Consider the following 25,829-nt stretch of genomic DNA (forward strand, 5'->3'; position numbering starts at 1 on the left):
CTCCTCCTCCTCCTCCTCCTCCTCCTCCTCCTCCTCGTCATTGTCGTCTTCTTTTGTTTCCTTATTCATATTTTTTTAACTTGTTTTACTCATTTAATAAGAATAAAAACAAACAAACAAAAAAGAAGAAAAAACACATAATGGTACAAAATTATTTGGAAGATGATGAACTTACATTCGTTCAACTAAGAGAAAGAAAGAAATAAGGAAAAAAAAAGAACAAAAAAATGCAGCATTAGAGAAATATTTTTCTGTATTTGCAGTAAATTTAGGTGTAACACGAACATATTTGGGTGTAACACGAATATATTTGGGTGTATTGTTTGAGAATTTTCGGTGTATGTGTGTTGATAAGTTTTGCATAATTCAAAATTCTTCATCTTCCTCCTCCTCATCTTCTACTGTTTCTTCTTCTTCATCTTCTTATTTCATATTCTCGTCATTCTTCTTGGGAGAAAAAAATCAAACAAAGAAGAAAAAAATACATAATATTGCAAAATCAATAGAAAGAGAAGGAGGAAAAAAATGCAGCAACAACAACAGTAATAAAAAAAGACAACGAAGATGAAACACGCAAAGAAAAAGAAGGAGAAACGTAAATAAAAAGGAGAAGAAGAAGAAAGAGGAGGATGAAGAGGAGGAACACGAAGGAAAAACGACAGTTGTGGTTTTGATCGAGGAAGAAGAAGAAGCGTCTTTCGTAATGGTGAGTGAGCGTGCTATAAAAACCATTGAGTAGTGCGCGTGTTAACACGCTCGTATGAGTGAGCATCCTTTTTGTTGGGTTTGGCCCAAGTTATATGACTTATAAGCCAAAAACGCATGTATGTATAGCAGGTCTGTTATCTTTATTACTCTAACTCTGATTTTTTCGTCAATTCTTAAATGATATTTATTTAAATATAAATTTAATGATATATTATAATTTGTAATTCACCTGTGCTATCTTTTTTTTTTTCGCCGTCACATATTTACTAATTTAGATATCTGGGTATTTAAGTCGATCCAACTGGCTTAATCAATTTGGATTGGTGCTATCTTTTTTTTTTTCGCCGTCACATATTTACTAATTTAGATATCTGGGTATTTAAGTCGATCCAACTGGCTTAATCAATTTGGATTGATTTAGATCCATTTAAAAATATGTTTATTCGATCCAATTTAAATTGACTAAATTTCATCCATTCGATTCTATTTTTTTTCTAAACACAAATCAATTTGACTAGGGAAACTAGCATCTATTTAAAGTAACATCTACTCGAATAAAATTATGAGTAAAATGACAACTAAGATTTCAAAGATTTTGACTTCAAACTAATTAGTCTTTTAAGAAAAAGAAGTATCAATTTGATTTTTTTCGATAGCAAACAGTGAACATGTTATGTTCTTCTATTAATTTAATACGTAAAATTTAACGATAGTACTTTTATGTACTATTAACTATTGTAACGTGTTTATTTATAAAAAATTATTATATAAATAACAACTTCATCTATTTTGGTAAGACTCGTAATAAATAAAGAACAGTTGATATAAATTATATGAAAATTTAAAAGATAATAAATAATTTATTATCTAAAATTAGATCATTTTTAATAAAATACATACTACTATAAATAACAAAATATATAAATAATTCTATTTTATTTCGTATTACCTGTTAAAAGAGTAAACATATCTACTAATTATTATTGTAAATAATCTAATTGATATTTTTTTTTTGGTTAAAAAATTAATTAATTCTAGGTCGAAATCCTAGCTAATCTAAATGACAGTCTACTCTAAACTATTTATTCCGTGAAGGAAAAAAAAAGGTGCGAACACATGTGACTATGGGAGAGGCCGGCCCTTGGTCCAAGCTCCAAGGAGTTGGTCACAGCTTAAACTGTCCACTATTTACGCCTATTTTATTTGTGGGCTCCATTTCATTTTGGTGCTATTCCCACTCACCTGAATCTTCAATATTAGCCTCACTAAAGTTCAAGAGAATATTATTACATTATTACAAATACCAAAGGAATCTTTATCAATTCCTTTTTCTTCTTTTGACAAAAAAATTATACACGACAGAATCTCCAACATGCCAAGAAAAATCATATCCAACCTGTTTGGAAAATTTTCCTCAGACTGTAATACTTTTGTTTTTAAATAAAGCCCAAAATAGTTTTATCTATAGAATACACTTTTAGCATTTTCTTTCCTTCCCTTTTATTACTCATTTTGTTCTTTTGTTAAATTAAATTTATCGCTTGTGGGTTGTGGTTCACTTTCAATGTGTCACTGTGTGATTTGAAGTTTGTCACTTGTTCCATTTTGAGAATTATTATGTTGTGTCACAAAATCTACTTTTGCCTTTTCGTGCATGCTTGCATCTTCGTACAAGTTTGTTTAATTAGGTTTTCCTAATAGTTGGTGAAAAACTTTTCTTTTCTTTTTAATGTGCTGCGTTTTGATCTGTTCTTATACGTTGAACTCTTGTGAATATTTGGTTTGAGAATTTATACTGGTATTGGTAATTCCTCTTGTTTTGAACTATTATTATATCTATGCCTTAATGTTATGTGGACATGCCTTAAAGGACACTGTGTTTTTGGCAGCTGTATTATATCTTTATATTTATTTCAGTCAATTCTCAATTCAAACAATTACATGTTTACTTTTTTGCTCTAAGTGAATAATTAAAATTTTAAATTTTATACTCATATTAAGATTTAAAAAAAATCCAGATGTCATTACTTAATTTGAGAATTAGATGTAAAAAAGACTTGATCTAAGATATTTTTTTCTTGAAAACAACTTTAATTACTTTCAATAATTTCAAGCTTAGTATCAGATTCTAATTCATATCAATATTATGTATACATTAAAAATTAATTATTACACTAAATATTTATATAAATACACATTACAATATAAAATATATATTAAAAATAAATTAAATAATATATATTTATATATAAATATATAGTGAACAATTTAATGATTAATTTTTATTATTTATATGACATTTTTAAATTCCTAATTGACAATTTGTCATATTCTAAGCTGTAAGCAACTAAGCATGTATACAAATACAACGATCACTACTTTTTCACTTTTTGTCGTTTCTTTTTCTTTTTTAAGTTTATAGTGTCAGGTTTTTGAAAAAAAAAAAAGGGTTAATTCTTTTGCTATTGCTTATAGCCCAATTGTTAAAATTTTCTAAGAATGCTACCCAAAAATGTTCATATGACTGGTCATGAATTCATTATCAAAGTCATTGTGGAACTTTACCCTAAAAAAAGAAACTAGCATGGCCAAAATGAATAGTTCGCACTCACAAAACGAATTAAGAGGCATAGGAATAGGGTTTATTTTTTTGTAATGGGCATAGGAATAGGTTGGGGACCAGGTTTGCGGATTGGGTTTTACTTGTAGGGCTTGGCCCATGTTCAAAAAATAAAAGAATTACGAGTTAAAAATTGTAAACCAAAAATCACAAAATTGAAAAATAAAACGGGTAAACATTTTGTTGTGCTACGTGGGATGGAAAGTTCTAGACTATGGCTTAAACCTTAAAGTGGTCTTTAAAGTTGCATTTAAGTTTTAAAGTGATTCTTAAAATTAATAATTTTTTAATTTTATCTTTAAATTTACACTTCGAAACTTATACTAATCCCTAAGGCGTTTTCCCTTCGGAACATTAAAAACAATGTTGTTTTATATTTATTAAAAAAAAAAAAAAACAAAACAAAAAGCCAAAGCGCCTTCCTTTCCCCGAGTCTCCCCTTTTCCTTTCCTAACCCTTCTCCTTTTCCTTCTTCTTCTCCTTCTCCAACTTGAGGTCCTTTTCCTTTCCCGTCCTCTCATCTTTTCCAAACTGAGACTCCCAATATGAGATCCTTTCCCTTTCCCTCCTCCAAAATTTTGCATGCATTTATTCTTGGAACATGATTGCACTTTGGAGCTAAACTGAAGATGTTAAAGTCCTCCATCTCATTAGAATAGAGATACCGATAATTTTATTCCTTGTTCAATCATTAAAGCAAGTGTTAAAATCCTCTAAATTGATGTTACTTGTTTTTCCAGTTTGTAGCATTAACACAACCCCTGAACTCATTGGCATTTGTATTTGATGGTGTCAACTTTGGAGCATTTGATTTTGCATACTCAGCCTTCTCTATGGTGGGTTTTTCTTCCATGTTATAGTGGATTTTTTTCTTTTTCCGTCATGATGTCACGCTGCTCGCCTCCTTTCTTAACCTAGTCTCTCTTCTCTGTCTTTTTTTTTTGTATGGGTTCTTTTCCTTTCAATTTTTTTATTGTAATAGAGTTTGTTCTGGATGTCTGGATGTATTGATTTTGGCATTTGTGTTTGTCCATGTTTTTACAATTCATTTCTTGTTTGACTGGAATTTTTGTTTCACTAATTTACTTCATTAGTTTACTGTCTCTATGCATTTGTTATTCTGCACGGGGTGTATGAAGAAAAATAAAATGAGGTAATAGAGGAATTAATTTTGAGATCAAGGAGGTAGAGGAAGACAAAAAAGAGACAAGAGAAGGAGAGGCAAAGAGAGATAGAAAAGAGACAAGAGTGTAAGAGAGTAGGTTGGGGAAGGGGGCGTGCGGCGCGGCGACGTGACGGAGGCCGGCGAGATGCAGCAAGAGAGAAAAGGGAAGGGAAGGGGAAGGGGAAAGGGAAAGGGAGGAACGGAAAGCGCATTAGAGATTAGTATGAGTTCCGGAGTACAAATTCGAGGATAAAGTTGAGTAACTTGTTGAATATCATATTAGAGATATAGGCTGTATATAAGTTATTCTGAGAGATATAGGCTTTATATAAGTTATTCTGTTTTGATATAGTTTCTGTTTTTAGATATCTGATTCTGTTGTATCTCCTAGTATTAAGGGATTTTATTTTTGTACCTATATATATATATATATATATATATATATATATATATATATATATATATATATATATATATATATATATATATTGACGCTGAGAGATGATTCTCTCAAGGAATTCATCCAAAACACAATCCTTGTCTCACTCCATTCGTGTATTTCAAGTTGGTATCAGAGCGGGTTCCGACCCGGCTCTGGTTTCTATTTGTTTTTCTTCTTTTCCGGCTGCAATCTCTCAGCCGTGTTCCCTTTTCCCACCAGCTGACACTATCAGCTGTGTCTCTTTGTCAGAAACTGTTTTTCCGGTCAGAACCTTGTCAAACATCAGACCCACTCCGAAGCAACCCCAGAATCAGAGCCGGAAAGCCAAGTTCGGCCTGTCCCCAAAATTTCACCGCTGTCAACTGCCGCACGCGCTGACACGCGCCGCCCCTTTTTCCTGCGCGTGGTCCTCACGCGCCTCCGCTCCAGACGCGCGTGAACGTCACGCTCCGCTGCCCAGGTTTTTTTTTTCCGGCCCTCGTTTTCCTTCTGCAGGTGTTTTCTGGCCGTTTCTGAGTGTCTGCCATCATGTCTTCTGAGGTAACCCCCGACACCAACTCCAATAGTGGCAAACCGGCTATTCTAACATCTGTTGTTTCTGGAACCGCTACAATGACCTCTGAAAAATTGATGGGTGCCAAAAATTACCTTTCTTGGGCTGATTCTGTGGAACTTTGGTTCATGGGCCAAGGCTATGAAGACCACCTTACTAAATCTGTTGATGATGTTCGCGCCGCTGACAAAACCACTTGGAAGAAGATTGATGCCCAGCTATGTAACCTTATGTGGCAGACCATTGATCCACCAAAGCTGACTATGTTTCGGGCTTACAAAACTTGTAAAAAGGTGTGGGACCGTGCTAAAGCTTTATACACTAATGACATTGCAAGACTTTACGATGTTGCTAAGAAGCTGTGTAGTTTACAGCTTCAAGGAACTGATATGGAATCTTATGTTGGGGCTGTGGAAGCTGTCAAGGGAGAGTTTTTGACTCTCCTTCCCTATGTGTCTAATGCTGATGACCATCATGCTCAACAGGGAAAGCTGTTTTTGGTACTTACGTTACTTGGGTTGCCAGCTGAACTTGAATCTCTTCGGCAACAAATATTGGGCACCTCACCCGTTCCTTCCCTTCAGGACGTATTTGCATGACTCTTGCAATCCGGCCCCTCTCTTGAGACCCATACTTTCGACCAAACTGCATTGGCATCCCAATCTTCTTCTCAAGTGTCCTTTCAAGTGCCCACTCAGGGCGGCCGTGGGGGTCGTGGTAATGGTCGTGGTAATCGTACTCACCTTAGTTGTACCTATTGCCATAGGATTGGTCATACTTAGGATAAATGTTATGCTCTCCATGGTCGTCCTACCAAGGTAGCTAATGTTGTCCAAACTAATGAGCCATCTGACGTTTACTCTGCCGCACAACCACAAAGGATATTTGTCTCTGGCAATGATTATGATGAGTTTCTCCAGTACCAAGTTTCAAAGTAGGCATCTACTCCCGTTGCTTCGGTGGCCCACTCTGGTAATTCTGTTGCTTGTATCTCTCATTCCTCTTCTTTTGGACCATGGGTCCTTGACTCAGGTGTTTCTGATCACATTTCTGGTACTTCTTCTGTCCTCTCTAAACTTGAACATCCTGCATTTCTTCCTTCTATCACTTTGGCTGATGGTTCTAAAATTGGTGCTAAGGGAATAGGTCAAGCTACTCCTCTTCCTACATTACCTTTGAAATCTGTTCTTTACATGCCCAATTGTCCTTTCAAATTGATTTCTATTAGCCAACTTTCTATTTTGTCACCTTTATTGATGACTTTTCTCATTGCACTTGGTTATATTTAATAAAGGATAGATCTGAATTATTTGCACATTTCAAGTCTTTCTGTTCTGAAATTCAAAACCAATTCAAAACTTCAATTAAAATTTTACGAAGTAATAATGCTCGTGAGTATTTTTCAGCACCCTTTTCGTCTTACTTGTCCTCCTAAGGCATTCTACATCGGTCGTCTTGTCCTCATACCCCTCAACAGAATGGTGTGGCTGAATGTAAACATCGTCACTTGATTGAAACTGCTCGCACTCTTCTTCTCCATACTCATGTTCCCCTTAAGTTTTGGGGTGAGGCTGTTCTGACTGCATGTTATTTAATTAATCGTATGCCTTCTTCTGTTTTGTAAAATCAAGTTCCTCATTCCATTTTATTCCCTCATGAGCACATTTTTTTTCTTCCACTACGAGTCTTTGGTTGTACTTATTTCATCCATGATATTACCCCATGCAAAGACAAGTTAACTGCTCGCTCTATCAAATGTGTTTTCTTAGGGTACACTCGATTTCAAAAGGGTTATCGTTGTTATTCTTCAGCTCTTAATCGTTTCTTCATGTCTGCAGATGTCACTTTTTCTTGAGAATACCCCTTTTTTCTCTGCACCCGACATCACTTCACCTTCAATTACGGAGGTGCTTCCTGTTCATTACTTAGATGGGCCTCCTATTCCCACAAAGCCTCTCCAGGTTTATCATCGCCGCCCACGGCCTGCAGTCCAAGATAACTCATCTCCTGAACCCGTGGTTGAACCGTCCTTGGATCCTTCTTCGGGAGTTAGCAGTAGTCCTCCTATTGCTCTCAGACAAGGTACTCGTTCCACCCGTAATCCTAATCCTATTTATAATTTTCTTAGTTACCATCATTTATCATCTTTGCACTATACTTTTACCTCCTCTTTGTCTTCTGTTTCTATACCTAAAACAACAGCAGAAGCTCTTTCACATCCAGGGTGGCGCCAGGCTATGATTGAGGAGATGTCTGCCTTACATTCTACTGGTACTTGAAATCTTGTTTCATTGCCACCGGGCAAATCTACTGTGGGTTGTCGTTGGATCTATACTATTAAGGTCGGCCCAGACGGAACCATTGATCGATTAAAAGCCCGCCTTGTGGCTAAGGGCTACACTCAAATCTTTGGTTTGGACTATGGTGATACCTTCTCTCCTGTTGCGAAGATCGCCTCTGTTCGTCTTTTTCTTTCTATGGCTGCCATTCGCCATTGGCCTCTTCATCAACTTGATATTAAAAATGCTTTCTTACATGGTGATCTCGAGGAGGAAGTATACATGGAGCAACCTCCCGGGTTTGTTGCTCAGGGGGAGTCTTCCAGCTTAGTATGTCATTTACGCCGATCTTTATATGGCTTGAAACAATCCCCTCGAGATTGGTTTAGTCGCTTTAGTGCTGTTATTTCTAAATTTGGCATGATTCAGAGTGAAGCAGATCATTCAGTTTTCTCTCATCATTCTTCCTCCACGACCTCCATATATCTGGTTGTTTATGTGGATGATATTGTCATTACTGGAGATGATCATGAGAGAATCACTCAATTAAAACAGCACTTATTTGATCACTTTCAGACTAAGGATATAGGGAAATTAAAATATTTCCTAGGAATTGAAGTGGCACAATCTAATGATGGGATCTGTATCTCACAGAGAAAATATGCTCTGGATATTCTTGAAGAAAATGGAATGTTGAATTCTAGACCTGTAGATATACCAATGGATCCCAACACAAAACTTAGTCCAGATCAAGGAGAACCTCTTGCAGATCCTGGTAGATATCGTAAATTAATTGGCCGATTGAATTATTTGACAGTCACTCGGTCAGATATTTCATTTGCCACAAGTATCCTAAGTCAGTTTCTTGACTCCCCATGTGATAGTCATTGGGACATAGCTGTTAGAGTCCTTAGATATATCAAAGGTGCTCCAGAAAAAGGTTTGTTGTATGAAGATAAAGGACATAACCAGATGATTGGGTATACTGATGCAGATTGGGCAGGATCTCCATCTGATAGACGTTCTACATCTGGTTATTGTGTTTTTATTGGTGGAAACTTGATATCTTGAAAGAGTAAGAAGCAAAATGTTGTAGCAAGATTTAGTACGGAAGCTGAATATAGAGCTATGGCACTTGCCACATGTGAACTTATATGGTTGAAGCAATTAGTTAAGGAACTTAAGTTTTGTGAGCCAAGTAAGATGGAACTGGTGTGCGATAATCAAGCTGCCTTACATATTGCTTCCAACCCTGTGTTTCATGAACGGACCAAGCACATAGAGATTGATTGCCATTTCATAAGGGAGAAGTTGCAAAGTGGAAAAATAGTAACAGCCTTTGTCAACTCTAACGATCAACTTGCAGATATTTTCACCAAAGTTCTCCGGAGTCCTCGGATACAATACATATGTAACAAGCTTGGTGCATATGATTTATATGCTCCATCTTGAGGGGGAGTGTTGAATATTAGATTAGAGATATAGGCTGTATATAAGTTATTTTGAGAGATATATGCTTTATATAAATTATTTTGTTTTGATATAGTTTCTGTTTTTAGATATCTGATTCTGTTGTATCTCCTAGTATTAAGGGAATTTATCTCCTAGTATTAAGGGATTTTATTTCTGTACCTATGTATGTCGTGTATTTCAAGTTAATTATTAACTTCAATGATCATTTTAAGACTCGAGTGCAACTTTAGAGACTACCTTAAAACTTAACTATATCGACTATTGGAAAAGTTACATCCAATTCAAACCTTACGATATTGAGACCAATTTTATATTCCAGTATCAAGACAAAACAACAAGACAAAACAAGTGAACAAATATTATCAGATATTAAATTCAATTCAAAATCTTAAGTGTTAAATTAATGATTTCTCATTTTATAAATTCTACATTTTTTGTGTTTTTTTAAATGTGGGACTAATTTTAAATTCCTCCTCACCTCCAACTTTAACACATTTATTATTCTAGCTAAACAAATAAGTACACATTAACAAATCAGATTTATAAAAAAAGGGAGCACACATTATTTTAGAATGGAGTTTGCTATCTTGTGCCTTAAGGACATTGGTTAAGCATATCATAAAAAAAAGGTTCTAAGAAAAAGTTTAAGGAGTTAACTACAATATAAGCTAACTTAAGTCAATTCTTACCTTCTTTGTATCTTTAGTTTTGAAATTCGAAAAATTAAAATAGTAAAGAGTTGTTTTGTCTTTTCTATAATATACCTCCTGTTTTCTAATTAGTTGGCTTTAGTTAACTACTCTCTTAATTAGTTTTCTAGAATGCTATTTATTGCAATTTTTTTTTTACGTTTTTAATATATTAAATATATCAAAAGCATTAAAATATTTCTTTCTATAGTATGCTTAATCAATACCTTAAGGCACAGATAGTAAAATCCTTTTAGAAATTAAATTCTCTTGTTGATAGAGTTTTATCTAAAATTCTTGAGAATTAAAAAATATAATCAATAGAAAAATAGTAGAATTTGAATTCTTCTAATAAAATGATTCTAAATTCACTTTAATCCGAATACTATAGCTTTTTACAATACATATTACTTTAAAAAGAAATTCTAAATTGCTCACCAAACTTTTGGTTCTCTTACAGCCTTTTTATCTATATATGAGCTCATAATAGTAATATGTATTGGGAAAGAGGGATTACGCACGTGTAGAATGCTTTGGTGTATGTCCTTTCTCATTCTCATTTGAGTCGTGTTTATGGTGGATTAATCTTTCATTTTCCATCGGAGTGGGGTTGGATAGGGTCTAAAATTTGGCAATATATATTCCAATTTCATTATCATGATGATAAAAGTTTTCACTTCGTAATGAACACCAGGACCACTACTATACTTTACGAGTTAGTGGATACAATTATACATACGAGCAACAAAAAGGACATTTTTTTTTTAAGAAACAAAAAAAGAAAAGCACACACACTAACACCACCACCACAACCAACAACAACAACAAAAAGGACCACTATCTCTTGGACAGTCTAATCCTATACCACTAAAAATTTACACAATTATTAAGAAGAATAATGGCAGATTGGTAGTTAGTTATGTTAGTTTGAAAAGAAAAGAAAACTACCATAGAAAAGATAAAAATTGATGAATTTGGATAAGTAAACTTAGTAGTATAATATATGGACAGACAACTTTGGCAGTAAAATCTGACAAAATAGAGGTTATGTAATTCAAAAGTGTTTGATCCACCGCTATAATGTATATGTGCATAATTATATATGTGTTGTTGTTTAACATATTTTTATTATATATGAGGGTCATTTATTTATTTAAATTATTACATTATTAAAACTATCAAATTGTCTTAAAAATAAAATGATTATACTTTTACCTTTATTTTTAATATAAATTGTAGAATTCATACAAGTTTTTAACTAAAATGTAAAATCAGGACATAAGCCACGTTTTATATTAACCGGATCTATGTTTAAATTCTAGTTTCTACTTAGGTTTTAAGGGTTTTAAAATTGTAAGCTAAAACCCAATCAATCACCACAATTTAGGTGAAAAGTTTGTTGCAGCGTGAAACACTAGTAAAACCAACGCAGTGGTGGAGCTTAGTTCAGACAAAGGGGGCCATGGCCCCCCCAAATTTTTTATAAAAAATTTAGTAGTACTTTTTCAAAAGATAAAAAATAGTTCAATTGACTTAAATACTTTACTATGACTTAAAGTATCTAATAAGTTCAATAAACAACACTATCTCTATCTTTAAGTTCAAATATAAAAAATTAGATATTTTTTATTTATTTAATTTAATATTATTTTATATTTTACTATTTATTTAATTTAATTTTTTATATGGTAAAAAATAATAGAACATTCAATAAGTATTAATATTATTGTATTTGTATAAATTGATAAAAAAAATTCAATAAATATTATAAATTTTAATATTTGTCCTTCTAACTTCTTCTTTACATATTTTACAGGATATATATTCAAATTTTTATATAAAATAATAATGAAAATCAAATAATTGATACATTTTTTAAGAGGAAGACTAATATTTAAGAAGGAGAACATATAACTTTTACAATATCAACACCTGTAGATAGTTCTTCTACTTTAATGAATCACGAATAAAATGAGATATAACCTTCAAAAGTTCAAAAAGTTACATCTGATAACTTTAATCTTAACTTTTTGGAACGAGATCTTGAAAAACGACATTAAATTTGGCAATATCACCCAAACCAGAGAGATGAGATTAGACGAGCTTATCTTAAATGAGGTCCATATCAAAAATATTTTGACAATTATTTTCTATCTGGCCCCCCAAAATTTTGTTTCAAGTTCCGCCACTGAACCAACGATTTATGTGGAGATGGCATAAAACCAATATAAATACTACGATTTAGCAATGTAAGGAGACAAAACTCGACGAAAAGCAACGATTTAGTATATGGATCAGAACATTTTGATGGTACAAATAAACTAGAGTAACGTAAAAGAGTATAGTATAGTTAAAAAATTGGTGATAATTTCTTAACACTTGTTCATTGTAATGGAGAAATTAAAGAAATTAGGGAGGGTGTAACTTTTACTGGGAAGAAGAAGCCAACTGCTATATTTATCAAGCCGTCCACAACATTTAGAGAGTTATTACATAAAAATAGTGTACATGGGAAAAAGGCAAGTGACTCAACTCTAATATAGGATTTCCATTGTAGTTGGGCAAGGATTTGTGAAGTTCAATTCTTTTGAGTTACGGAATGATGATGATTTACAAGTAATATTTTATTGTTATAAAAGCTTTCCGAAGATTCGTACAACAAAATTGTATGCGAAACTTGAAGATGTAGTAGCAAGTTTTGGAGGATCGGCTCCAAATCCTCATTCTGTGAGCACAATGGGAGTTTCAAGCTCAACGCCGGTAAATTTACCTCTGGCAGCATTGGTGGCATCTGCTTATTTCGCCAGGAATTTCAATCATGAAGTGAATTATGCATGCGATATAGGGAATAATCGCACATTTGGTGAGCTTGCACTTGCAATATCATCACTTATTGGGGTGGTTGAAAACTCCATGAATGTTAGAGAGCCAAATCCAAGATAAGAAGAGCTCAAATCCGCGAAATTTATCCGCATCCGATCATATTTTGCGGATATTATTCGACCCGATCTGCACTCTGATGGGATCGGATAGCGGATATTGCATTGATACCCGCGGATCTAATCTACAGATCTACGAATCCTCACCTATAATATAAATACCATAGTTAAGAAAACGCAAATCCTAACTCAGACACCCCTTCTATACGGCGCATGCTCTCCCTCTCGGCCTCTCCTCTGTCCTCTCTCACACAGACCCAATCCCGCTCATTGTCCCAAATTCATCTCACTTCTATCCTCATCCACCACTGCCGTTCACCTCAGTCATTGGCGGCTCGCTCATCGTCGCGTTTCCTCCGTCGTTTTCTCAGACCGCGACTCCTAAGGTCGTCTCCTCCATTGGGGTGGTCGTCGTCTCACTGCATCTCTATCGTCCGTTCTTGTTACTACTTTGCCTTGCTATCATTTTGTCTGTTCGTCATCTCTATTCGTTGTTTTGTTTGTCAGCTCAGACGGATCTCTTAATCGTTACTGTCATTCTGCTTCAATCTCTAATCTGCTTCTGCAGTCTTTTATTTTTTAAAAATTTAAATAATATAAGTCTTTTTTAGTTGATGTTAAAATTCGTGCTTCAGTGATTGCTTGCCTTAGGGTTAGGTTGTGGTGAAAAGAATTTTGATTTTTTTGAATTGTGCTTCAGTGACTATTTGGCTTAGGGTTTGGTTTTGATGAATTTTTTTTTTCTAAATTTTTGAATTTTAAGAATATATTTTTTGATTGGGTATGTCCGATATCCGAAATTTAGTTTCTTAGCCTTGCGAGTTGCGACGACAATTTTTTTGTTGGTGACTAAAAGTAATGCACAACTAAACAGAAAAAGGAAACAAATTTCTAAGAGACTGTTAAGACAGGACAGTCCCTTTAAATATTATTCTCAAACTCCTTCTAAGGCAACGAAAACTCTATTTGTTGAGAATAAGACCTCAATGCTGTCTTTGCCATGATGTCTGCCACTATGTTTGCCTTTCTCAAGATCAATCAACACGTAATTTCTAAGTCATGATATCTCTGATTTTAAACACCAAAAGATATGCAAAACTCGAATCATCTTGAAAATTTTCAACAAAATTAAAAACTTTCACACAATCCGTTTCACAAATCACACCTCTTTACTCCAAGTCACATACTAGAAGATATCCTTTCCAAATAATAAACAACTATCTATATAAAATATTATTACTCTCGATTATTCTCAAATAACCGCTTTGTTAATTTTCATTCCAATCTCTGCTAACAAATATAAAATCAATTCGATCACCAATATTCACAATAATTGCATGTTTTTAGTTTTTAAAACATTTTTTTGTCAACAGTTTCCCTCCCGCGAAGGTGTTAGGTTGTGTGCATGAGAAGGATTCCGAATAAACTTCTTGAGAGATCCTTGCCGTCCAATTGCATTTTAACGCTTCTTTAATTATACATTATGTATATATACTTCTCTCATGCCTCTGTTAGGGATCAGATTCCACAACTTATTTCTTTTGCTACTCATAATTAAAACAAAAAAGTGATATCTATACCAACATCATCATCCACTTATACTGCAAAATAGTATAAAGAATCTCGATGCATCGTCTAGCTATAAGATTAAGAGTTATGTTAGATATAAATTCTTTTAGAAACTCTACGTGTTACTCCTATTATAATGAATATGAATATTAACATTATTTTCTCCAAGATTGATAGGTGGTATACATGTGACGATTATTAATAACTACTAAAATATCTTTATAATTACTTTAGATTGGATAGTTCGCGCATATGTTTGTACAGTAATAAATTTTATGTGCAAGATATATTCGAAGTGGGAAATTAAGAATGTATCAGAAAATGTATTTTGTGTGTATATATATGAAATTTTTTATTTTTTATTAATTTATTTTAATACTAAAATAAAAATTTTAAAAAACATTCATAAAATATAAAATAATATTACATATTTAAATTTTTTTATTAATTAAGTTCAATTAAATTAACCTATTATAACAAAAAATAATTATGATTAATATTAATTCAAATTTTATTATTTAACTTAGTTAGATTTAATTTATAAAAAAAAACTTTTCTTTTAAATATACTTTTTATTGCATAAAAAAGAGGTTTACACCTGCAGCATATTATGTCAAGATAAAAGGATTTTTTTTTTAGTTGAGATGGTAAAAAAAACATTATCTAATGGATAAAATGAAGAAAGTAGTTTATAAAAAATTTTGGATGTATAATATTCTAAAATATATAACATTATTGGAAGGGCATCACTTTGCAAAAAGAATGTTTCCATTATTTCTCAACAACATACATATACAAGACAAGTCCATGCTTTTCATCATAACTTAGCTTCCACTCCATTTTAGTGGCTTCTCCCTCTTTATTTCTTAGTGCCATCTCCCTCACATTTAAGTAATTACATTGATCTCTCTTCTTCAATTCATGCCATATATGGCTTCTTTTCTTGTTTCTCCAATCCACAACCACCCTACCACTACCTTCCCATGCCTAATTTTCCATCCAACAACACCTATCTTCCACAACCCACTCTCTCTTCAAAACAACAAACTCTCTTCCCCACAATCCTTCATCAAATGTTCTATCTCAAGCCTACGCCCCCGAGACCAGGAGTATCTGCACCAAAAATCAAGAGACGAGGACGGAGAGGAGGAGGAAGAAGAAGAACTTGAAGAAGAAATTCTTCTCTCCCATGAACCTCCCTTGAACCAAGTGTGGAAACAAATCCAAGGCTCCAACGACTGGGAAGGCCTACTAGACCCCATGAACCCACACCTAAGAAGGGAAATTATCCGCTGCGGCGAGCTAGCACAAGCATGCTACGACTCCTTTGACTTTGACCCTCACTCCAAATACTGCGGCACCTGCAAGTACCATCCCTCACACTTCTTCGAGAAGCTTCTCATGGAAGAAAAAGGGTACACCATAAGCCGCTACCTCTACGCCACATCCAACATCAACCTTCCAAACTTCTTCCAAAAATCTTCCATTGCCAGCGTGTGGAGCCCACACGCCAACTGGATGGGATACGTGGCAGTCTCCACCGACGAGGACGAGATCCAGCGTCTCGGACGCCGAGACATCGTCATCGCCTGGAGAGGCACCGTCACGTACATCGAGTGGATCTACGACCTCAAGGACATTCTCACGCCCGCAAACTTCACCAACGACCCAACCATCAAGATCGAGTCCGGTTTCTATGACTTGTACACCAAGAAAGAAGACGCGTGCAGCTACTGCTACTTCTCGGCGCGTGAACAAATCTTATCTGAGGTGAAACGTCTTGTACAGTATTACGAAGACGAAGAACTCAGCATAACCATAACAGGGCATAGTCTGGGTGCTGCTTTGGCCGTACTAAGCGCTTATGACATAGCGGAACTCAAACTGAACGTTATCGAAAACGGTGATGTAACGGCCAAGATTCCCGTAACGGTTTTCTCGTTTGCGGGGCCCAGGGTTGGGAATCTGAAATTCAAAGAACGGTGCGAGGAGCTTGGGGTGAAAGTTTTGAGGGTGATAAACGTGCATGACATGGTTCCAACCGTTCCAGGGATAATAACGAACGAGAAGTTTCAGTTTCAGAAGTACATAGAAGACGCGTTGAGTTTTCCGTGGAGCTACGCGCATGTTGGTGTGGAACTTGCATTGGATCATAGAGAGAGTCCGTTTTTGAAGGCGACGGGTGATTTAGGGTGCGCACATAACTTGGAGGCGCACCTGCACCTTGTTGATGGCTACCATGGGAAGAAGAGGAGGTTTAGGTTGGCTTCCAAGAGGGACATAGCGTTGGTGAATAAGAGTTGTGATTTCTTGAGGAGTGAGTATGGTGTGCCGCCGCACTGGCGACAGGACGAGAACAAGGGAATGGTCAGGAGCCGAGACGGCCGGTGGATCCTGCCCGAGCGGCCTAGGATGATGGCTCATCCACCGGACACGGCGCTTCATCTTGAGCAGGTCCTCAAGAGCCACCTTAATAATAGAGGTGCGCATATAGAAGCCACATAGTTTCAATGTATTTCTGGTTTTTTTTTTTTTAAAAAGATAAATATTATTTTATTAATATAAAATAAAAGTGTTTTCATAAGGAAATACAAAAGAATTGGGTATTTCCATTTATCATCAACTGTGACTAACTAAGAGCTTAAAGAAGAGTAAAATAAGAGAATGAAAGAATACTCAATCAGATTTCTATTTCAGATTCTATCAAGATTTAGTAACGCACTAACGTAATACACTTATAGATTTGGCGGGATTGTGAGTGCATTTTGAGGGACATTAAAGATAACTGGTGGTGGAAACCAGGAGTCATGAAAGATGCGAACATTAGTGCCAGAGCCTATTTTCATAAAGAAAAATAACTTACTTATAGAAATTACGAGCATGTACGTGTACATTAAAATCAACCACTAAAATTAGTTATCAGTATAAAATATATGTTAAAATATAAATATACATTAAAAAATAAATTAAACCACACATATATTTATACATAATATATTAATAACTAATTTTAATAATTAATTTTAATATACAAATAGTATTTTTATAAAAATTATTACCTGAATAAAATAAAGGTGATTATTGGCGTTAAAATAATTAGAGTAATTTTTATATAAAATATTTAATATAATTATATTATTTTTTTAGATGATATTTATTCGTATAATTAATATAAAAGATAATTATTTTTATTTATGATACTAATAGAATGTCCATTATAAAACTGTAAATAAAAAGTAAATTTCAATTTAAAATCTTTAACTAAATTAATTTAAGATTATTCTAATCGTTTTTGTTTGAGTAGCAATTATGAAAATTGGGAATGTGGATTATGACTTGCATTCCATTACCTAATGGAATTAGCTAATCTCATCAAGTCATCATCACTAGCAACTAGCCACTAGTTACAGAGTAGTGTGCCCTTGTACTCTCTATAATGTGTGTGTATATAAGTAGAAAGTACGTGGAACAATGCTTTTTTTTAATAATTTAAATAATAAGTTAAAAAAAAAAGTTCATTTTAATTTTAAAATTAAATTTTAAATTAAGTAGATATAATTTTTATTTTAAATAATTAATAAACCTGAAATGTAACTCGTTGTTCGTATTTTTTATTGTTCATCTAATAAAATTGGTATATAATGAGATTACTTTTTATTATAAGTTGTGATTATCTTCTAGATCTCTATTATTTAATGTTTATTTTTTTAATTTACTTTTTATAATAAATTTTAACTATTTATTTTTTTTAATTTTTTTTTGACAAATTAAATAGCATTTTCAAACACCATAGCTATATTATCTATCTTTTAAGTCATAACTGCATTGTTCCCAATTTTTTTGGGTTGCCGACAACATTATTGTTTCTTAATTATGTCTATATATATTTGGGGCTAGTGATACTTGATGAAACCCATTTTTTGGAGTCAAATATAAAAATCTTCTATGAAAACTAAATTTGTACACCCTACAGTATAAATTGATGGCATATATGGATTTGTATGAGACCATATCCGATCAAATTGACTTTGGTGCTTTATATGCCAACTTCTTGGGGTCATATATAAAACTTTGAGAATTTAGTTCTATATGGATATCTGATTACCATAAATACATTAATAAATTATTATTCAAATATATATATAAAATTGAATATAATATATTAAAATTAAACTCAAATTTTAAACTCTAAATCTCATTTGCTTTTGGCTAATCTTGAACCGTAAGCTATTTAAATTCTGTTTTTAAGCTGAATAAATGAATAATATATCTTATTCTAGATGCTTTTGATAGAAAAAGAGACTTTTTAATGAATTGAATCTCAATCACCCCTATATAGCTAGCAAGCGAAAATTAAATAATATGTTAATAAATAATATGCTAATAAAGTTGTAATTTGAATATACCTGACTGATATCGAACATTATCACCTATATATGTATGGCATTTAGTATAGGAGTGATGTCAAATACAACGTAAACGAAATCACACAAAAAACAGTGGGAAAAAAATTGAATAAAACGAAATGCACGAGTGGGAATGGAATAACAGGAAACAACTGCGTCATGTTCTTGTATTATCATTGTTAGATTAAAACAATACCAAACCTACGTAATATACGTCTCACATTTTTATTCTTTCACAAAATTAAATGAAGAAATAAATGAACCCTTAATTTAATTTGTTTTCTTTTAATTTGGTTCATGTTGTTAATTAAGTACTTATTTTAATCTATGATTGGAATGGAGCATCTACCGCACTGTTCTTATGCTTCATTCGGCCTTCACTAGCTGGTTGTTGGGACCAAAAGGAGACAATATCTATTTTAATTTATCACAAGACAACTAGAATAAATGGATTCTAATTACACTATTGGAATACCTGTTAAATGCGATTAAATAGTTCATAATAGAAAATATAGCGTTAACATGTATTCTATAACCACCTAGTTTAAGAATATCATAAAACCTCTCTCAGTGGTTAACGTATAATGAGAAGCCAAATTAGAATTATTCAATAGTAGCAACAGAGTTTGGCAGGAAAAACTAACATCTACTACATTATCTCATTTTTTTTTCTTTAGTATCCGCCGTCACTACGTTTATTCAATTCAATATAGGTCCGTTTTATAAAATATATTAGGAAAATTAGTAACCAAGAATTCTTTGAAGCAAGCTAAGCAATAATAGCAGCAGCTAAAGAAGAAGAAGATGAGCAGCACGGAGAATGTGATGTGTGTGAAAGGTGCCAATGGCTTCATAGCATCATGAATAGTGAAGTTCTAGCACGGAAGAAGAAGGCTCATTTGACTCTGTTGTTGAAGGGTGTGATGGTGTTTGAAATTTTCTCTGTTTCATCTCTTGTATGTCTCTTTTCTTTCTTCTTCACTTTGAACTGCTAGTTTTTGGTGTTTTTTTTTATTCCATATTGATGCTTTGCTTAGGCATGAATACTAATTTTAATCAATCAAGAGGAGCATATATTCCATCTCTTTTGTATAGTTTGATTAATTATTAAGGTGACTAAAAAAGTGAAGAACAGAGAACCAATATGAAAATCCAACCTTTTTCTTGTTTCTTCTATAGCATTTTGCACAATGGAACAAGAAGATTATTATACTACAAATTATTCTCTGATTGGACACCTCTAACAGAAACTTTTCACTGTTGGTGCATCCAGGTTCTGAAACATTTCTGAAACTTTTCATATGGCTAATGCACATATTCAGGCATATGAGATTGATTCAGCTAGTGGAAGATATTTTATTGTTGAGAGAGTAGTGCACTTCTCTCTAGTCACAAAGATTTTGTGTTAAATATACCCAACAATCAAAATTCCACACAAGTAAATATAATTTCACTTTTTGTCCATTTCACACATATGCATTTTTTTTAAAAATTATCCTTTTTAATTTTTTATTTTTTCAAAATGTTATCAGGTGTGCAGATGATAAATCATATGTGCCAAAATTCCAGGTTTCCAAAAAAGAAAAAAAAAAGCAAAGAGTTTAGGAGTTGAGTTTATTCCTTTTTAAGTGAGCCTCAAGGAAACTATGGAAAGTTTGAAAGTAAAGAAGTTAATTAATTAAAGAGGAGTCTTAGGAGCCACCGAGCCAGCACTTTTGTTAAATTCTGGCCAGCACTTAACCATTAAAAAGAAATTGAATGATTTCACACCATTAAAAACATTATTGATGACTAAAAACTACAAAATCTATTAACCCTTAGACTTTCTCTTAATTAAATTATACTAGTTCACGGTATTTTCTACATAAAAATATTTGAGGTTAAAGTTTAGAAATTACAAGTAAGCCATATTTTTTTACTTTTGCTTATGTTTATTAATTGTTATTAAATATTACACGCATAAAATTATAAATATTAAATTAAATAAAATAATTTTAATTTATTACCTACCTAATATTACTCTTTCTAAAAACTTATGGTATTCTTCTTGCTGTGATATTTTATATACTCCTTACTCAAGGAGTAATTATTAATGGGTGACTAGTCACATAAATCTTTACATTTATATGACGAAAATAATTAAAAATTATTAAATAATTTATTATATTCAACTAACTCGTTTAATATAATATGTCTCAACATGTTAATTATAATAAGATATTTACACCAGACTAATTAAACTTAAAATTGAGGTTGTATCAAATGATTCAAATCAAATAAATACAGGGTCAAACCAATAAAAACGAGAAAGACAAGTATGGTCCTAAATATGGTGTCAGTCCTACCTATCAATTCTTGCATGTACACGTTATTATTATCAACTAATAACTATTTCTAAATAGAAACTACTTTAAAACTACTAATTATTTACTATCAGTAGTTGTTGTACACACAATCGTAGTTACTCCCCTACAAAATTTATACAAAAAAAAAAAAAAATTCATGTACATAATCTTTTTTTTTTTCACAATTATAAGTGATAACAACATAAACATAAAATAGATGTATATTATAAAGAGAAAATTTAAAAAACCAGCAATATTATTAAAATTTGACCAGCACTTAACTAACAAAAAAAAAGCAATATTACACCATTAGATATAAATTCACACAATTAAAAATACTAATGATAATTAAGGCTCCATTTGTTTTTAGAGACAGGACAGAACATAACACTGAAACGGAGACAATAGGATAGAGACACTAAAAATTATCTTTTGTGTATTGTGTTTGGATACGATGGACAAGACACTAATGTAATGTCTAATATTATGTTTGGATATACATGGATAAGACTAAAATATTATATGAAATGACTAAAATAGCCCTGTGATTCTAAATTTTCTACATCAATACAAATTAATTTAATAAAAAATGAGAGTACGTAGGAGTACAAACGGAACTTTAAAAAAATATTTGAAGAGGCAAAAAATTTTAATAAAAAAATATATTAATATTTATATTAAAATAAAATTTATAAATATAATTATTTTATTTTAAAATTTATTATTAATATATAGGAATACATATGGTTAAGATTAACAAAAAAAATAAATTTGAGTTTGATTAATAAAAATTTTTGTTTAAGTTAATAAGCTAAATTAATTTTAAATAAAAAATTAATTTTAAAAAAATCTATTTTTACATGAGAAAATAATTAGTTTTTGCATATAAAAATATCTTTTTATTTAAAAAAAAAACTAATTTTTTTATCTAAAAACTGATTTTTCTTTAAATTATATAAAATCAATTACAATTTATAAATTATTTTTTAACATTTTAAAAGATTAATTTTACTTTTGCTAATATTTATCTTTCAAAAGTTTTAAGATTAATTATTTTTATTACAAATCAAATAATATAATATAAGGTTAAAATGGTATTGAAGTAAAACGATAAAAAGAAAAGAATTATCTACCCCCAATAAAAAATTCTACAGAAAAGAGAGAGTACCTGAAAAAGAAAGAGATAGAGGAAGAACAGCAAGAAAAAAGTATCTCTGAATAACGCAATAGGAAAAATAAGAAGGGGTAATAGTGGAAAAAAAATGGAAAACAAAATTTATAAAATTGTCCGTGTCCACTCTTCCAAATTCCGTGTCCATCATTGTCCTTCGTGAAAGAGTGGACACAAAAGTATAAAAAACTGTCTCGGAGACAATATGTCCACTGTCCATGTCTCTGCTTCCAAACACTTTTTAAACAAGTGTTGTTCATATCTCTGTGTCCTGCCCCCGAAAACAAACGCTACCTAATTTATGGTTACAAATTATAAAATTTACTGGTCACCTAACACTCCTCTGTTATAAATTACATAATTTATCATAAAATTCACCTCAAGCCATGGATAACATAACCTAAATTTAATTATATTTCACATTGACCTATGAATCACGGACACTTTGCTGAGTTACCGTATCTACGTGTCAGACACATTTTTTATATGACACTTACTGACTCTCGTCCGGCGTGTCTGATGTGTCCAAATCGTGTCTCATTAAAAAATAAAAAATTCTTCTCTGGACACACTTGGACACACCTAAATACCATCACGTGTCAGCGTGTCCGGTCTTATTCTTAATATATATTCTTAAAATAAATTTAGATATAGTATATATTATTATTTATTAAAACAAAAAATATTTTAAATACTTGATATAATTAAAATAAGACATTAAAAATAATTTAAAAAATTAATTTATATTTTAATATCAATAAAATATTAAAATATCATTATGATTTATCTAAAAAATATTTTATATGTTATATGTATGCGTGTCTCCGTGTCATGTAAGATTTTAAAATTTGAGTGTCGGCGTGTCCTGTATCGTATCGTGTCTCGTGTCCGTGTTAGTGTCCGTGCATCATAGACATTGATAATAGGCATTTGTAGTAATTTTGTGAGAAATATCCGAATTCAAATTAAGATCTGGACATTGACAAGTCAGTTTGAAAATTATAGTGTTAGACTTTTAGTACTAAGTAGTAATGACTATAAGAAATGAATGATGCACTTGCTGTCGTCATTAGCAAACACAATTAAGAAATCTTAGATTAGATGAATTAGTCCAAAACTTTGAAGCAATCAATAGAAAAACAAGGAAGATGAGCAGCGGGGCACAAAATAAGGTGGTGTGTGTGACGGGTGGTTCTGGTTACATAGCTTCATGGATAATCAAGTTCCTCCTGCAACGTGATTACACTGTTAGAGCCACCGTTCGTGATCCAAGTAAGTGTCTTCTTTTTCTACTTAATTGGGGCTTAATTATAAATTAATTAGTATAGCGTTTTGTGAATGTAATTTGATTTATTTTAATTGGAGTAGGTAATCCGAAGAAGGTTGAGCACTTGCTGAAACTTGAAAGTGCAAAGGAGAGGTTGCAACTCTTTAAGGCAGATCTTCTAGAAGAAGGTTCTTTTGACTCTGTTGTTGAGGGATGTCACGGTGTCTTTCATACTGCTTCACCTGTTTTATCTACCGTTAAAGATCCACAGGTATGTAACAAATTCTAACTAACTTTACCCCACAACTAACAGCTCTAACTAATTTTAACTAATTTATTTTATTTCAGGCAGAATTAATCGATCCAGCAATAAAGGGAACGATTAACGTTCTTGAATCATGTGCAAAATCAGCATCAGTGAAACGAGTAGTTTTAACATCATCTTTTGCAACACTTATACATAATGGAAAGCCTAAACATCCGAATGTAATTGTTGACGAGACATGGTTTGCAGATCTAGATTACTGCAAGGAACAACGCGTACGTCCCCTCCCTTAATAATTTTCCCTAAAACTTGGTCTATAATCATACTCCATAACCATAAGAGAAAGTCTAGGAGGTCAGCAGATTTTGTGGTTTTTAGCCATCAATTAGCTATCAATGATGTTTTTAGTGATGTGAGATTGTATCTAATGGTGTAGAATCATTTAATTTCCTTTTGATAGTTAAGTATTGGCCAAAATTTAACAAAAATGCTGGCTCGCTAGCACTCCTCTACTCATAATGCATATTTATATGTGTGCTTTTCCTTCCTTAACTACAGAAGTGGTATTCATTTGGGAAAACTTCGGCCGAGAATGTTGCAAGGAAATTCCTGAGTGAAAATAATATTGACTTGGTTGTAATTAACCAAGCAATGACCATAGGCCCATTATTGCAACCAGAGCTTAATGCAAGTGTTTCTACAATTTTAGACCTACTTAGCGGTAAGAATGTTACTACATGCACACTAAAATTAATCACTATATATTTGTGTATAAATATATGTGTAATTTATCTCATTTTTAATATATATTTTATACTAGTGACTGAATTTAATGTACAGCTAATATAATTATTTATTTTTTATATTTAAACTAATAGTGACTGAATTTAATGTACAGCTAATATAATTATTTATTTTTTATATTTAAACTAATACTAGTTAACTCTCTATTTTTCATTAAACATATTGGTTCTCTAACATCTTTTACATTATTAAAAATTCTGTGTAAAAAACATTTTAAAGTAAGATTGTTAATAGAAGTAAAAGTCTTATGCTTTTACAAGTACAAAGTTTGATTCTTTTGTATGAAATTGTTGACTTGACATGAAAAGGTAGGCAAAAAACAGAGGACCAATATAAAACTTAAATCCATATGAAAACTAAAACCTATTCAAGTGGTAGATGAGGACTTTGATTTTTTTTTTTTTTTCTACGAGCTCTTATATATACTTGGTTGGTGGTGCAAGCAGGGTCAGAAACATTTCCAAATAAAACCTTTGGATGGATAAATGTGAAAGATGTGGCTAATGCACGTATTCAGGCATATGAGATTGCCTCAGCCAGTGGAAGATACTGTTTGGTGGAGAGAGTCTCACATTTCTCTGAAGTAGCCATGATCTTGCATGATAACTACCCAACAATAAAAATTCCAGACAAGTGAGTTTAACAACTTTGTTAGGAAAACAATAAAATTCAATAAAAAAAAATTACATATTTGAAATTTATGTTAGCTAATTATTTTGGTTTTGTTTTTCCCTTGATCATAGTAAGTGACTATGAATTGTATGTACAAGGACTAATGAACTAATTAAGAGATAATTAAGTTGCTATTTTTAATATCTTTCATTTTTTTTTCTAACAAGGTTTTCACAATATTATTACTTATCAGGTGTGCAGATGATAAGCCTTATGAGCCAACATTTCAGGTTTCCAAAGAAAAGGCAAAGAGCTTAGGAATTGAGTTTATTCCTTTGGAAGTGAGCCTTAAAGAAACTGTAGAAAGCTTGAAAGAAAAGAACTTCATTATATTCTAGCTAGTTCATTAGGGGAGTACATCTCAACCTTAAATTAGGCTTGCATATCAAGAACTAATTCACTACAAATTTGATTTTCATTTAAAGATTTTGTAATTATTTAATAAATTACTACATACACAAA

The 25,829-nt window shown here is 32.3% G+C and overlaps 2 protein-coding genes and 1 pseudogene across 2 annotated transcripts; all 3 read left to right on the plus strand.

Moving 5' to 3' along the window:
* The first annotated feature begins 5,645 nt into the window (after positions 1-5,645).
* On the plus strand, positions 5,646-8,838 carry LOC148569849 (uncharacterized; annotated as a pseudogene).
* A 6,355-nt stretch (positions 8,839-15,193) lies between these two features.
* On the plus strand, positions 15,194-17,030 carry LOC107632467 (alpha/beta-Hydrolases superfamily protein). The gene has a single exon (XM_016336143.3). The coding sequence runs from the start codon at positions 15,359-15,361 to the stop codon at positions 16,940-16,942; it is 1,584 nt and encodes a 527-aa protein (XP_016191629.2). The 5' UTR covers positions 15,194-15,358; the 3' UTR covers positions 16,943-17,030.
* Positions 17,031-23,276: 6,246 nt separating this feature from the next.
* LOC107629544 (cinnamoyl-CoA reductase CAD2) lies at positions 23,277-25,829 on the plus strand. The gene is made up of 6 exons (XM_016332362.3): positions 23,277-23,631; positions 23,728-23,897; positions 23,975-24,166; positions 24,450-24,612; positions 25,142-25,328; positions 25,561-25,829. The coding sequence occupies exons 1-6, from the start codon at positions 23,508-23,510 to the stop codon at positions 25,703-25,705; spliced, it is 981 nt and encodes a 326-aa protein (XP_016187848.1). The 5' UTR covers positions 23,277-23,507; the 3' UTR covers positions 25,706-25,829.

Source organism: Arachis ipaensis, chromosome B3, assembly GCF_059453495.1.
Source record: "Arachis ipaensis isolate K30076 ecotype BB chromosome B3, ASM5945349v1, whole genome shotgun sequence".
NCBI lineage: Eukaryota > Viridiplantae > Streptophyta > Magnoliopsida > Fabales > Fabaceae > Arachis > Arachis ipaensis.

Coding starts and splice junctions, on each gene's coding strand:
- LOC107632467 (XM_016336143.3), top strand. CDS start 15,359: ATGCCATATATGGCTTCTTTTCTTGTTTCTCCAATCCACAACCACCCT.
- LOC107629544 (XM_016332362.3), top strand. CDS start 23,508: ATGAGCAGCGGGGCACAAAATAAGGTGGTGTGTGTGACGGGTGGTTCT. Junction 24,167..24,449: donor ATTACTGCAAGGAACAACGC/GTACGTCCCCTC, acceptor CCTTAACTACAG/AAGTGGTATTCATTTGGGAA. Junction 24,613..25,141: donor AATTTTAGACCTACTTAGCG/GTAAGAATGTTA, acceptor TGGTGCAAGCAG/GGTCAGAAACATTTCCAAAT.